At 46.5% G+C, this 13,325-nt stretch overlaps 1 protein-coding gene across 1 annotated transcript; it reads right to left on the bottom strand.

The window, feature by feature from the left end:
• Window positions 1-353: 353 nt before the first annotated feature.
• On the bottom strand, window positions 354-8,923 carry LOC307231250 (monoacylglycerol lipase ABHD2-like). Its single transcript, XM_080001875.1, has 11 exons — window positions 8,684-8,923; window positions 8,240-8,316; window positions 7,155-7,385; window positions 6,164-6,339; window positions 5,552-5,719; window positions 4,980-5,163; window positions 4,652-4,744; window positions 3,807-3,908; window positions 3,633-3,702; window positions 3,160-3,244; window positions 354-1,598 (listed from the first exon to the last, which is right to left on the bottom strand). Exons 3-11 carry the CDS (start codon window positions 7,364-7,366, stop codon window positions 1,405-1,407), a joined length of 1,284 nt encoding a protein of 427 aa, XP_079858001.1. The 5' UTR covers window positions 7,367-7,385; window positions 8,240-8,316; window positions 8,684-8,923; the 3' UTR covers window positions 354-1,404.
• Window positions 8,924-13,325: the final 4,402 nt, after the last annotated feature.

The following is a 13,325-nucleotide window of genomic DNA, read 5'->3' as shown; positions in this document are numbered from 1 at the left end:
TTCAGAGTCTCCGCTCTTCCACAACCCCCTCTCCCCATCGTGTAACAGAAGGCGTCTATTTCAAGTGCCTGTCTCTTTTTCTGTGTTTTTGAATGTTGTTGGATAGGAGTATTATAGTGTCAATCATATGTTCTACGCGAATGAGAATGTCACCAGAGGAGAAAAAAAAAAAAAAAAAGTGTTCAATAAACTGTATATAAATGTATGATGCGGTCATTGCGTCTGTAGGAAAAGTTGCATTGATGCCGTTTTCGAAAACACCAACCCGTATGAAATGCAGCGTGACTCAAAGACGGGAAAACAGTCCAATGCTAATCAAAAAACATTTTTATTAATGGAAAACAGAACACCGTTTATTACCCATGGCTATATTGTGCAAGACGTTAGAATAAGCCATGTGATTATACAAAAAAACCCACCCAAAATTTATTTATTTATATATATATATATATATATATATATATAAATAAAATAAATATTTTTTTTTTCCACACCAATGCACTGTTAATAAAGTGTCATTAAGGTGTGTAGAAAGTACAGGGGAGGGGGCAGGTAGTGGAGGATGTGCAGAGGAGGTTCAAGCTGATTATTTTTTACAAGCCCATTAAAACCATGACAGTTTTTGTCGCCTCCGGGACTCTTCTGACACCGGTGTGCGCGGTGGGGTTGTCTCATCGCTCAGTAAATTATTACTCAGTAACAGATTCCACGCTGCTTTGAGACAAACCAAGCTTTGTTACATGAAACTATGTGTCGATTAAAGACGCAATATCAGATTAAAAAAAAAAAAAAAAACCCTCTAGTATTCAAAGGAGAGCGCCTAAAATATTTCAGGAATCTTTGGCCGTGTCCTCGCTTGACAACCTAAATGTGCGCAACAACATAGCGACATCTTAATTTTGTGACAATGCGACATCACTGGGAGATGATGAACGAGAATATTGTTTGTTCGACCAACCCTGGTTCCTCTACCGCCAGTGCATTTAGAATGGTCCACTTTGCAGATTGGAAAATAAAGTAGGGATTGTCTTGAACAGCGCATACTGGCCGCTCGACACGTACAAATAAGTAAGGCTCCTGTGTAAACTATTCCCCAATAAGCAATGTGCAAAATCTCAAGTATGTTAAAAAGGCTTATACTTAGGTGCCCAAGGTAAATCTTGATTTGTTAAAGCTTCCAGTTTGCAGTAACCAACCAACCAATCAATCAATCAATTAATAAGACTAAAAGGAGGAGGTAGAAGAGAAGAATAAGACTTTGCGTGTGCATATATGTTTGGGAGTGTTAGTGCTCTACAGTAATAAGAATCCTTCCAATGTGGCCCTTAACTGGTGTGTGTGTGTGTGTGGGGCCCTCATTGAGCATCACAGCCAGTGTGATGGTGGTTCCAGAAAGCTCGGCGCTCAGCAGTTTAGCTTTTCACTCTTGGTTCTCTTGCGGGTTTGCCTGGTTCTCTCCCACTGGCACATGGTGTCGGCGTAGGCCACTATGACCTTGTCCATCCAGGTGAGGGGCTGCGGGAACAGCACGGCGCCCTCAAAGAAACCCAGGTGGCCTCCGTGCTGTGTGAGGGCGAACATCACGTTGGGTTTCTTCTCTGAAAGGGAAGAAGAGGGGCGTTTAAGAGAATATCGACACTAAAATATAAGCACGGATAACACCGTATCAAAATCCAAAAAAGTGCTTCCATTACTAGCGACGGCAGATTGAGGGGATTTGATGAAGTGATCTAATGTAACGTTCCAAGTTTTGTCATCCCTCCAGTTGCCACAATGTTTTTACCATTCATGCCTCGCTGTGTCACTTGGTTTGTGTGTTACATGTGCACGTGTGTGTGTTTCGCAGTGGACCATGTAGAGTAACTCAAGAAGGCTGGAATCGTACATCTGCGTGGAATCCCAAGGTCCTGACCACTGACCACGGAGGCAGCCAACAGCTGTCCGAGCTACACCTCCACTTTCAAAGCAAAGGCCCCTCATTAATTACCTACAAGAATGATAGGCATTCAGATCCTGAAACAGGTTGATGGGGAAGTGGGGGTAGGCGTGTGGATACAGGATACGGTACATTCCCAGGGAAGTGTAAGGAGTTGTATCGTCAAAAAACCCCCACGTTGCTCTATTGGCCACCAGAGGGCAGTGCCTGATGGCTGCCCACCACATGGGCCCTTTAATCAATTATTCTTCTGTGATGCAAATTTTACGTCATTTATATTCTTACATGAACATAATAGTACATGGAAATGTTCTCCATCATATTACATAGCTCAAATTCTGTAGGGATATTCTTCTGACTGGTCATGTTTCTCTCCATAAATAACCCCCCAAAAAATCTCTAAACAATAATAAGACACCCAAACGTTTTTTTTCCATTTGCAATCTGTGGTGATGAAAAACAAACAAACTAAAAAAACACCCTCATGACTATTGATGTGCACGGCTGCGCTTTCTTCTACGACGGTGAAGGGTTTTGGGTTTCACTGCTGGAGCTCCAAGTCGTGTTTTCCACACAAGGCTAATACTGATTTACACGCATGAGGGCCTGTGCCAGTGACCTACACTTCCTGGGACTCCCAACAGAGAGACACACCTATAAATAATACCACAGCACAGAGGCATCGTATGGCTCTAAAAAATTCAACAACACTGTCTGGTAAGAGCACCGTTAGGAGACCTCAAGAATTTATCATCACTTTGTCTACATGCAGGGTGAGAGAGGGTGAGAGAGGGAGAGAGAGAGACAGTATTGACAGTGTTTTGTACAAGAGTAGTTATGTGTCTGTTAGTTTAGGTATGTAGCTTTAAAAACAACATATTTCAACAGTATGAAAATTAATCTGCAGTGAGCCACAGACTTTGGAGTTCAATCCTTATATGGCACAATGCATAAAGCTTAATAGTAGTACGCATGCAGCTAATACACCCAAGGGTTGGGGACATTTGCATTTTTAAAAGGGCTTAAATTACATAAAGAGCTTGGCATTTTTAAAAGATCACCAATTACCGGGAGGCACATTCTGATAAAGGAGCCAGATTCTTGTTTGCAAATTGCAAATGAACTATATCCAACCTTCCAAATATGTTATTTGGAAGGTTGGATATAGTTCATTTGCAAACAAGAATCTGACAGCAGCGTGTGTGTGTGCTGGTGAGATAAACCTGCGAGCGTGCGTGGGATGGCCAGCAGCGACGGGTGAACGAGTGGGTCGTCCAAGGAGTTCACGAGGAGAAGAGGCACCGTGATCTGGAAAAACAGCAATGAATTCAATTTGCCTGATGAGTGTCTTATTAAATTAACACGTCGATACTATAGCAGTAGAAGTGGTATGACGAGAAGTAAAATCAGCAGCAGGAGCTCCAGCATTGAGAGGAATATCGGTAGCAATAGGACAATAGTAAAAGAAGCACGCAATAGTATCAAGGATTATTATGGAGTAATAAAGACAATTTATAAGAAGAAATCTAAGAAACCTAGTAATTCAGTGAAACCTTCGGTGAAAAAGGGAAAAACGCCTGCAGAAAAACCTCCACCTCTAGGGGGCAACTTAAAGAGTTAGATGATTCAGCAAACTAAATTCAACTTTATTTCATTATCACGAATGTCTAAAAAACACTGGCCACTTGTAACTCACGTTCTGAATGTACTGAACGCAGCTCTCAGTCTCATAATACTCTTTCAAAGTGTCGTAGCCGTGGAATTTTCTGCAATAGAAATAACAATGTTTCGCCTTTTCCGACCAATATAACCAAAATAATCACGCTAAAATGTAATATTTAAGAGAATCCAATTAATAACATTGGTTCACCTCATTATGTTGTCGTCAATTTGCATCAGAGAAGTGGCGGTGTACAGTCTGTTCAGGTCCGCATCCTCCATCTTTGCAGACTTCATATCAAACAACGTGTCCCTGCCACAAAACGATGCCAACAGATGACACCATCGATCAGGACGGGAATTGAGCCAAGGTTTTATTTTCTTGGACTCAGTTAACCCTGGGAAATCATTCAATTTCACCACAACATTCACTTTTTTTTAAAAAGCAGGACCATCAAATATGAGCAGGTTGAAAATCTGTTCGGCACAAACTTATAATAGACAACGGAGCGTATTATTTTTTTATTACGTAACAGTTTGGGTCCAAACTTCGCATCAATTTGTGCCCCCCAATCTATGATAATATTTAAATGATTAAATCCCAAAGGAGGAATTTGGGGCAAGCAGTAGCGTTTCCCAGAATAAACGCTGCTTCTCCCTGGAGCTCCATCGCCCCCCTGTCGCACAGAGCTACATCTCTCTGGTGGAGTGCGTAGCTAGCAACACCACAAGTGGGCATTAGTTTGTTTGTTTGTTTTAAAGAAAAGTAAGTGAGGCAGCGATGGATGTGGTGAAGCCGTGCGTCAGAAAAGTTGTGGGAATTGTACTCTTCACATTTGGTGGGAATCCTTCCCAGTGTGAACATTTGGATTCTAATATGGAACTTTCCAATCCATTAACCAATGGTTATTTAGATGTATCAAGACGAAGCTGGAAGCAGGACACTGGTGGATAATTAGCGATAGCCTCTTCGTAGGGTTTTGAAATGGTTTTATAATTGGAACTGTCATTGTTATTAATTGGCAGCACATCTGATGGGCGGTGGTGTGTGGCCACCTGTGTGACAGGATGATCTTTTTCATGTTGAACGCCATGAAGAAGTTGTAAAGCCGCCGGCATTGGTCCCACTGCTGGAACGTCTCCTGGGCCCTACATCACACAGACACACACACACACACACAGACACAGAGACAGACAGACAGACAGACAGACAGACACACTTTAGTTTTGGTGTGGGTGTGTGTATTTATGTATAGCGTGTCACGCTATTTCCAAAGAGTCATAAATCATGCAAACAAACAAACACACACGATTGGTTATGGACACCAAACATACAGTATAGGCACACACACTTTAAAATCCACACGTAGTAGTGTCACCTCACCTGAGGACACTGTATCCTTGGCAGACACTGACACAGCAAAGCACTCGCTCCTGGTTGGAGAGGTTCTCCCCGAGGAACTTGCACACAATGTTCCCCCCAAGACTGAATCCCACCACCACCATGAGTGTCTGGGGGAAGGCCCTCTTAATGTAGCCCACCATGGATGCAAACTCCCACGTGCAACCTGGAAGCTCAGAGACACCAGGATATAAACGTCATGTTGTTCCATTGACATTTTGCAAAAACAAGCATAACCTAAATGCCACCTTGTGGGATAATCCGTCTCTTAGAGGAGGAGAAATACACATCCTGCCATTTCCAAATCTCAAACCAAGCTCAGACATTGGAAAGCTTTTGTCAAAAATGGGCCAGAAAAGTGGCCAAAACCTGCTGGTAAAATGCATCACACAGTTCCTTTGCAACACATTATGCATATATTATGTTGTATCTTAAAATTGTTTTGCATCCAAATTATTCCATCGGATTTGTTTTCATATCTTGGCTGACAAAGAAAATGTATTGCACACATAATGTTTTTTTTTTTTACAAATCATGTGGCTTTAACTGTTTACCGTATGTGAACATGCGTGGGGAGGTGAGCTCTATGTTGGGCAGGGCCCCCAGGTGGTTGAGAACAGCACATCTGTAGCCTCGCCTCTGGGAGAGATCCACAAAGGTCCGGATGTAGTGCTTCTCACTATGGTTACCGATCCCGGGGCAGATAACCATGGTGATATCATCTGTAGGGTAGCACATATGCATACAAACACACGCACGCACGCACACACACAGATTTACTGAGGACCAGTGTATATGTCATGTGAGGGTCTGCATGTGTTTGTCGTGCTAATTGGCTGGTGAAGTGCTCGGCGTGTTCCCTCTTGGTAGTTCATTAGCGGTCTTGCTGTGAGCGAAAGGCTAAGATAGACCACTAGTGCTCAAATCAACAGGAGCACAAACAATTGTAACAAGGACAAAACATAAACCTTAGCTGAGAGGAAGAATCGTGGGCTTTTACACAACACGACATAGTTCCCTGCAGTGAAGGATAAAACATGATGTCCAGGCCCCAGCTGTTTAGGGACCTTAAAAGTCGTGCGGTTTGCCCCTAAACCACTGTAAAAATGGAAAATGTCAAACAAAAACAGGCCTCGTCAAATAAACAGCAGCGGCGGGCCTCTCACCTCCCGTGCTGTGGTCTCCGAGCGGTTCGAAGAGGTCGAAGGTGGCCGTGGCCCCATCCTGCATGGGGAGGAACATGCGGACGCCGCGGGGGGTCGGCGTGCTGACACGCCCCATCTTACCGTACAGGGCTGTCTGGAGGTGGCCGCTCTTCCCCCACAGCAAGGGAGGAATGTATCTGGAGACAGGGACAAGCAACTGATGAGATGTTGCGTGGCCCTGCAGGCAAGGGCACGCTCGCATGCCACCCCGGCTCCAACTTCCCTTACATAACACCGCTTTGGCCTCTCCCGCAAAGAAGGCTCCTCGCATCTCAGGCGGACAGACAGACAGACAGACAGGCAGGCCCCACCACTACCATACCAGGGGAGGCACTTGAGAAGCCCCCACGGCTGTTTGCATGCTTCATCTGTTGCCCCAACAACTGAGATGGCCTGAGTGGACGCCAGGCTCCATGAGATTACCCAACAGCCCTTTTGTTTTTTGCTTTGCTTAAAAATACAGGAACAAATACAAAGATCCCTAAAAGTCTGACTTGCTGGAGGACGAAATTGCCTCTGTACTTCAGCTTTCCATAGTGGTCTTCTTTAAATAACAGTTATAAAAGCTTGGCCTTAATAAAGATGAATCACTGCTCTATGTGTACATGCTATGTATATTTGTTAGGGAATGTACATCTTTGTGTTGTGTGTGTTGCTCTGTGAATGACAGAACTTTGCCAAGGGCACAGTGAGGCTGACAGTTAAACAGATTTGATTAGACCAGACTAGATTTGATTAGACTTGAAAGTAAAATATGAGTGCGGGTGTGTCTAGTTATGTGTGTGTGTGTGCATCTGTGTGTGTCCGACGCCCACTCGCATGTCATTGTCCTGTCTACTCCTTTATGTTAAAAACCTATGATCCAGCCACTTCCTCAAAGTAACGTGTTTACTTAGCATTCACTACAACAAAGCGCCACTTCCCCCACTTCCCCCACTTCCCCAAAACTCACTCTTGGCTGAACATGGGACAGAATTTGACCAGGTAGCGATGGAGCAGCGTGTCCTGGTAGGTGAGCTCCGGCGGTGTGGTGGGGCTCTTCAGGTTGAGACAGCGGACGATGACGTAAAGCACCGTGGCCACCGCTGCCAGTTTCATGCCGTCAAACATGGCTGGCAGCTCTGCACCAATGGCGTGCACGAAGCCATCCTCCACGGGGGTCATTGTAGATTTATTTCAGGGCCTGTGTTTGGAATAATAATAATAATAATAATAATAATAATAATCATAAATATAGCTCCAGGCAGCAATAAACAGGGTCCAGTTTAGTCGTATTGGGTGTGTTTTACACTTCCCTGGGTTCTCTGAAAGGCAGCAAGATTTTCAGAGTTTACTTGAATGCAGCGTCCCCCCCGGTCTGTCGTCCAGGGGGGGACGCTCCTGTCTTTAAAACAACTGTCCATGTTTGCCTGTAAACCAGAACTTCTCATTGTTGTAATTCACTATTTTGTCTGTGGAAATGGAGCTATGCTCTCAGTGACGGGTGGGCGTTTCACTAATATCTGCTCCGTTTGAGGATCGATTTGGATACAATTTTAGTCACGAGATCCTTGGCGACATTGCAGTCTAAACGACACCTCAACCGTGTTCCCGGCTTATGCCGAAGTATGTCTTCCAGATAGTTTTACCCGGGGTTGGACATATTTCGGCCTCTGATGTACTGGCTCGCCCGTGTTAAAATCGCTCAAGATTCGGTCGGTTTTTCGCTAAATACTGCTCTGTATGTGGATCGATTTGGATGAAACTTCAACCACGAGGTCTTTGTGACAGGTTCAAACAAGACGTTTGTGCTAATGCCTTAGCAGGGCTGGACCCCTAAAAAAATAAATAAATAAATAAATAATAATAATAATAATAATAATAATAATCACATGACATGCTGTGGTTTGCAGTTTGGTGTCAGATATTTTCAATTTGTATTTATCAATCAAAGTAACATATCTGTTGAGAGATTGTAGCAAGATTAGTTCTTTAGAATGGAATATATATATATATATATATATATATATAATTATTATTATTATTTTTTTTACCCACCTCACTTAGGTTGAAATACTGCCTAATAAAGTTGTTGAAATCTCCCTTCAGACCAGGTATGATGAAGATATGCAGTGCTGGAAATGACACAGGAAGCAGAAAATTACGCTTTATCGCATGAAATTTAACATTTATACTTCTTTTTGTGTCTACGATAATTAATCTAGCACACAAAACCGGGTGGTTTTACGCTCAAGGCAATGCGCATAACGCACCACTACGCAAACCAATGAACAGTATGTAAATAACACTATGTAAACATGTGAATCTACAGGTGGAAGGAGACTGTTTCAGTAATGACTAAACAGGGTATCTAACGTGCTTAAAACGGACCTGGTCCTCCCGCACTGACTTCAACGATTTAGAACAAAAAAAAACAACAAAAAAAAAAAGGCTTTTGGGTGTGAAAGGCAGAATGTCACCGTGTAAACAGCTCGGACTCACCATTTTGTGGGGAAACACCAACCGACACTTTCGCTTTCCACCCCGGGTCAGCGGCGCGGCGCCCGTTCAGGTGTGCAACAAGACCCTCGCTCCGACGTGCCTGCGGACCGAGCCTCGCATGGTCAAACTTTCCGCCGCCCTCCCCCGCCCCGAACGCGCTCGGCCCCCGCGGATCGCTGCCTTCGCCGGAACCCCGCTTCGTTGGTCCGAGGGGGGGGGGGGAAGAAAAACGGCTCCCGTGAATGAAAAAGTGGTGAGAATGGGCGGGGTGCGGAGGGAAAACGCCTCTTCCGCGGTCCTGCGGCGTCCCACTCACACCGGTCCGAAAAGCAAAGCTTGGGTCCGGAACGTAATTCCGCAGGTCCAGCGCTGTTGCTGTTTTTGTTGTTGTTGTTGTTGTTGTTGTTTTCTTTTGCTCCCTCAGCTCCTCGTATAATAAGTTTAACATCTGGTAAACAAAGCCTCGTCTTTCAAACTTGTGCCGGCCGCTGGGGGGCGCTGTATACCGGCCGCTGGGGGGCGCTGTCCACTAGGCAGGCGACGGGGCCCGGCGTCCCAACGGATACACTACACGTCATATCACTCCGACATTTGCAAAGAGTTTATAATTCTCGTTTTTATTTTCAGATTTGCACTTTTTTTGTCCGTGCGTCGCGGCCTTGAATGTGTTCGGAGCGGCTCAATCAACTTCGTGTCGGTGTTCACTTCAGCTCACGTCGAGCGCCGCGAAGCTCCCGGTCGTCACGTGACCGCGACGTCGCCGACACACCGGAAGTGACTCGATGGATTTGAAGGCGGAGAGCGCGGCCCCGGCCGCCGCTTGCCGGCGGAAGGGTAGAGAGGCGGACGCGGACAAATGGGGAACGTCAACGGGAGAATGGACGGATGTATCCCCACACCGTTCTCATGCGCACCTCTTTCACGTCGCGCTTATGTCCGTTTGTGTGGGTCCAGCCCTTTGAGTGGCCTCTGGGTATGGGAAGTGAGGTCGCTTTTGGACCGAGCTTGTCCGCTGAACGACGCCGTGTACCGTCGCGCAAGTAGGCGCGTCATGCGGACGAGCAGAGGCTCTGTCATTCACAGCAGAAGCCGAAACGGAAACAGTCTTTATTTGTCACGCAGCACACCACACACACACACACACACACACACATATGCACATGCTTTGGATGGCGGCCGGTGAAATGGTTCCTCTGCATTTATCCCATCCTGGCTTGTCCTTCCTCCGGGGCCTCAGCCAGGAGCAGTGGGCAGCATACGTGGACGCGCCCGGGGACCGGCTGATATGTGTCCATCGCTGGTCAGACGATGATGTGTGCGTGTTTTTGAGGGGGGTCCTTACTGACGTGAGGTGGAGGAAACCCCATGTGAAGGCTACACGGAAGAGGGTCTTTATTCCACTCCCCCGCGGAGAGTGGGATAAATGCACGAGCCCGGAGTGTTCATCGGGGCAAAACCACCCTGTAGAAGCAGCGACTTTGGTGTGAACTTCCCACACGCTGTTTGATCCCGGTGAAACATCCCTTTAACATGTACTCGTTACACCTTCCATTGACGCTATACGGACGTACATCGCAACATATCTTTGCTGCAGCACATTATCGCCGTGGCCGTAATGTTAGTATTTTGACGTTACATTTACATTTAGTCATTTATCAGACGCTTTTATCCAAAGCGACTTACAAAGGAGAATAACATTCAAGCTACATTGCGACAGAGATTAGTGTAACAGCAACATTAGTGTAGCAATAAATACTGCAAGGTGGTGCTAAGTAATTGTAGGTTAGGACAGGAGGTACTCACTGAAGAGCTGGGTCTTCAAGTGCTTCTTAAAGACAGAGGGGGAGGTCCCCGCTCTGGTCATTTTTGGCAGCTCGTTCCACCAACGTGGAACTACAAATGAGAATAGCCTGGATTGCCGTGGCTGTATGGCCGGCAGAGCCAGGCGACGCTCATTTGACGAGCGCAGCATCCGGGGGGCAACATGTGCTCTTACAAGAGCATTTAAGTAGGCGGGAGCATTCCCAACAATCACTCTGTAGGCCAGCGTAAGAGACTTGAACTTGATGCGGGCGGCTACAGGTAACCAGTGGAGCTCAATGAGCAGCGGAGTGACATGTGCCCTCTTTGGCTGGTTGAACACCAGTCGCGCCGCCGTTACCAACGAGACGTCGTCTGACAACAGCCCGGATTGGATACGAAATGTTGACGGGCTAGGGGGGTCAAACTGGTTTGTATGCAGCGTTTCCGCTAACTGTATAGATGGGAAAAAACCCTTGCAGCAACCCCGACCGACGATGGGTAGGTAACAGTTTCTTTTCACTGCCACAAGCCCACGTCGAAAGGACTTCTGCTGTCTCGCGCGCCCCCGTTCGCCAGCGCCGACGTTAGCTAGCCAGCTTACGAGGTGGGGGCGTGTGAGCTGCTGGCTGAGCTCGGAACGCCTGTGGAGGCCTCCAGACGTGAGGTACGTTACATTTAGAATGATGTGAATGTGTATTTACGACAACACGACAATTAATACTATTATATAATCATAGAACCCGGAATCGCGATTGCGGCGCCGCCCCTTGTGGCCGCCTGCGCGAGCGCCTCATGTCGATTGCGCACATTTTAGTATTTTTAGTATTCATTTTTAGAGTTTATTGCGCTTAATCTCCGGGTGTCGTGCCATTTCACTGCATATACGTATGAACGTATGTATGTGTATGTGACAAATAAACCTCTTAAATCTCTAGTAATTGTACACGAATATCAGGAGATCAAAATGAAAACACGAGGCGTTCTTTTATGTTTTTTGTTATGTTTATATGAGATTGAAGGTATACAATCAACGAGCCGTTGAACCAGAGCTCCGTCTGCAGCGAGTTAAAAATTAACATGAAAACACATGTATATTGAAATATGACATATTTCCCTTTTTATATTCGATTCCAGATTTAATACTTTATTGGTCAAATGCAGAGGACTAATTCCCCCCCGTGGCGATTAAAAAAAACAAACAATAAAGGGTTTAGGAAGTTCAACGCCTCCCAAAAACCTTCAAAATATTGCACCCATACTTGGTTGTCATATTGCATTTAATGCTTTAAGCCGCCTGAATGCAAATCGAGACTTAGTGAGCGCGGAAGTCTATCCAACATTCACACCCAAACATGGATTAGATATTCAAAATGTTTTCACGTGTTACTGTGTGCTTGATTTGCAAATCATTCCAGGCAGCTATAGAAAACCCCCACACTCCTGCGTTCTTGCCGAAATGACAGGCAGCTTTTAAACATACACACATTGCGTGAATGTCCCGCTGACCGCGTTCCCGCCTGAGGCCCGCTGAATCCGTCTTTCTCGTTCCTCCTTTTCGAGAGCACATCAGAGGGGGACGTGCAGTAAGCGGCGAAAGAATTCACCGCAAAGTCAAGGCTGAAGTGATATTTTGTAAAACGGCCGTCAAAGGGGTTGGGGTTGGGGTGCTTAATATACAGTGCTGTACATTGTATTTCAACAGATATGAAGCGGCAGGCGAGTACACTGTGACTTGCCCGAGGAAGGATTAGCTTTGAAAAGCTGAACACTTCGAACCTCCCACTACGACGGCGTAGAACGTACCACATTTGAAAGAGGTTTCATTCGGTTGCTGTGCATGTCCTTTGATTGCCCCCCCGCCTGCGCTTCACAGGGCTGACTTAAGGATTATTCTACACTGAGGATTAGCATCAAAAAGTCTTACGTTTCGTTAGAGTGCCATCCAACCGTCACTGTGTGATAATTAACCACATGTTGGTCGGTCATGAGCAAAGGCTTTTGTTTCCGAGAAGGGAGGGGGGCGACGACGACGCCAGAGGCTGTCGGTGGGACCGTCTCGACCCCATCACCGAGCTGTAGACGCGGCAGAGACGGCGGGAGGCCTGCGCCGTCCGTCTGGGGGTCCACGTTTACGGCGCGGTAAATCAGCCGCGGTGCGGGGCGCCGACGCGTGATCTCGGATCGGCTCTCGCGGTTATTGAAGACGGCGAGCCCTCGTGACCCCGGGGAGGTGTCTGTCATCACACGCGCACCGCGTCGTACTAAACCGTCTTTGGGCCGGCCTTTCATCCGTGAGGAGGTTAAATTTGAGTGTGGCGGTTCAGTGACAGGGAAATCCTCTACGGGGACGTTGATAATCGTGCCGGCCGTCGTTTATCAATCCGAGCTCGTGCGAAACGCATAAAGGAGGGACAAGCAGAGTATTTCATGTGGGGATAACACACCCTGATGTCATGAACGGAACGCTTTCGTGGAGAATCTCCCCTGTTATATACTGGATCATCACCCTGTGCTCGGCTGGTTGCTTACCCATCCGGGGGCAGGCTGGATACCACTCCAGGGTGATGGGATCCGCCTTTGTGTGAAGGATCGTCCTCATAAGGACGCTGTGTCAATCCTCGTGCGTGTATCTACACGCACGAGGATTGGCACAGCTATAAAAACCCGTGTTTTTGTCCCGTACTTTATTTCATGATGCCTAACGAACCGAGCGTGGAAAAACAGAGACTGACGCGCCTGCTTGGCGACTCGGTTGTGCTGGAAACCTTACTTGTGGTCATGTCAAGCGGCATTGCGATCGCTTTCGGCTTGTTACTAGGTTACGGAAAAGTCCCGCTGC

This window comes from Zeus faber (genome assembly GCF_960531495.2).
Source record: "Zeus faber genome assembly, chromosome: 6".
Taxonomy (NCBI): Eukaryota; Metazoa; Chordata; class Actinopteri; order Zeiformes; family Zeidae; genus Zeus; species Zeus faber.
The sequence above is the reverse complement of the archived record's forward strand: the minus strand, read 5'-3'. Positions and strand labels throughout refer to the sequence as shown.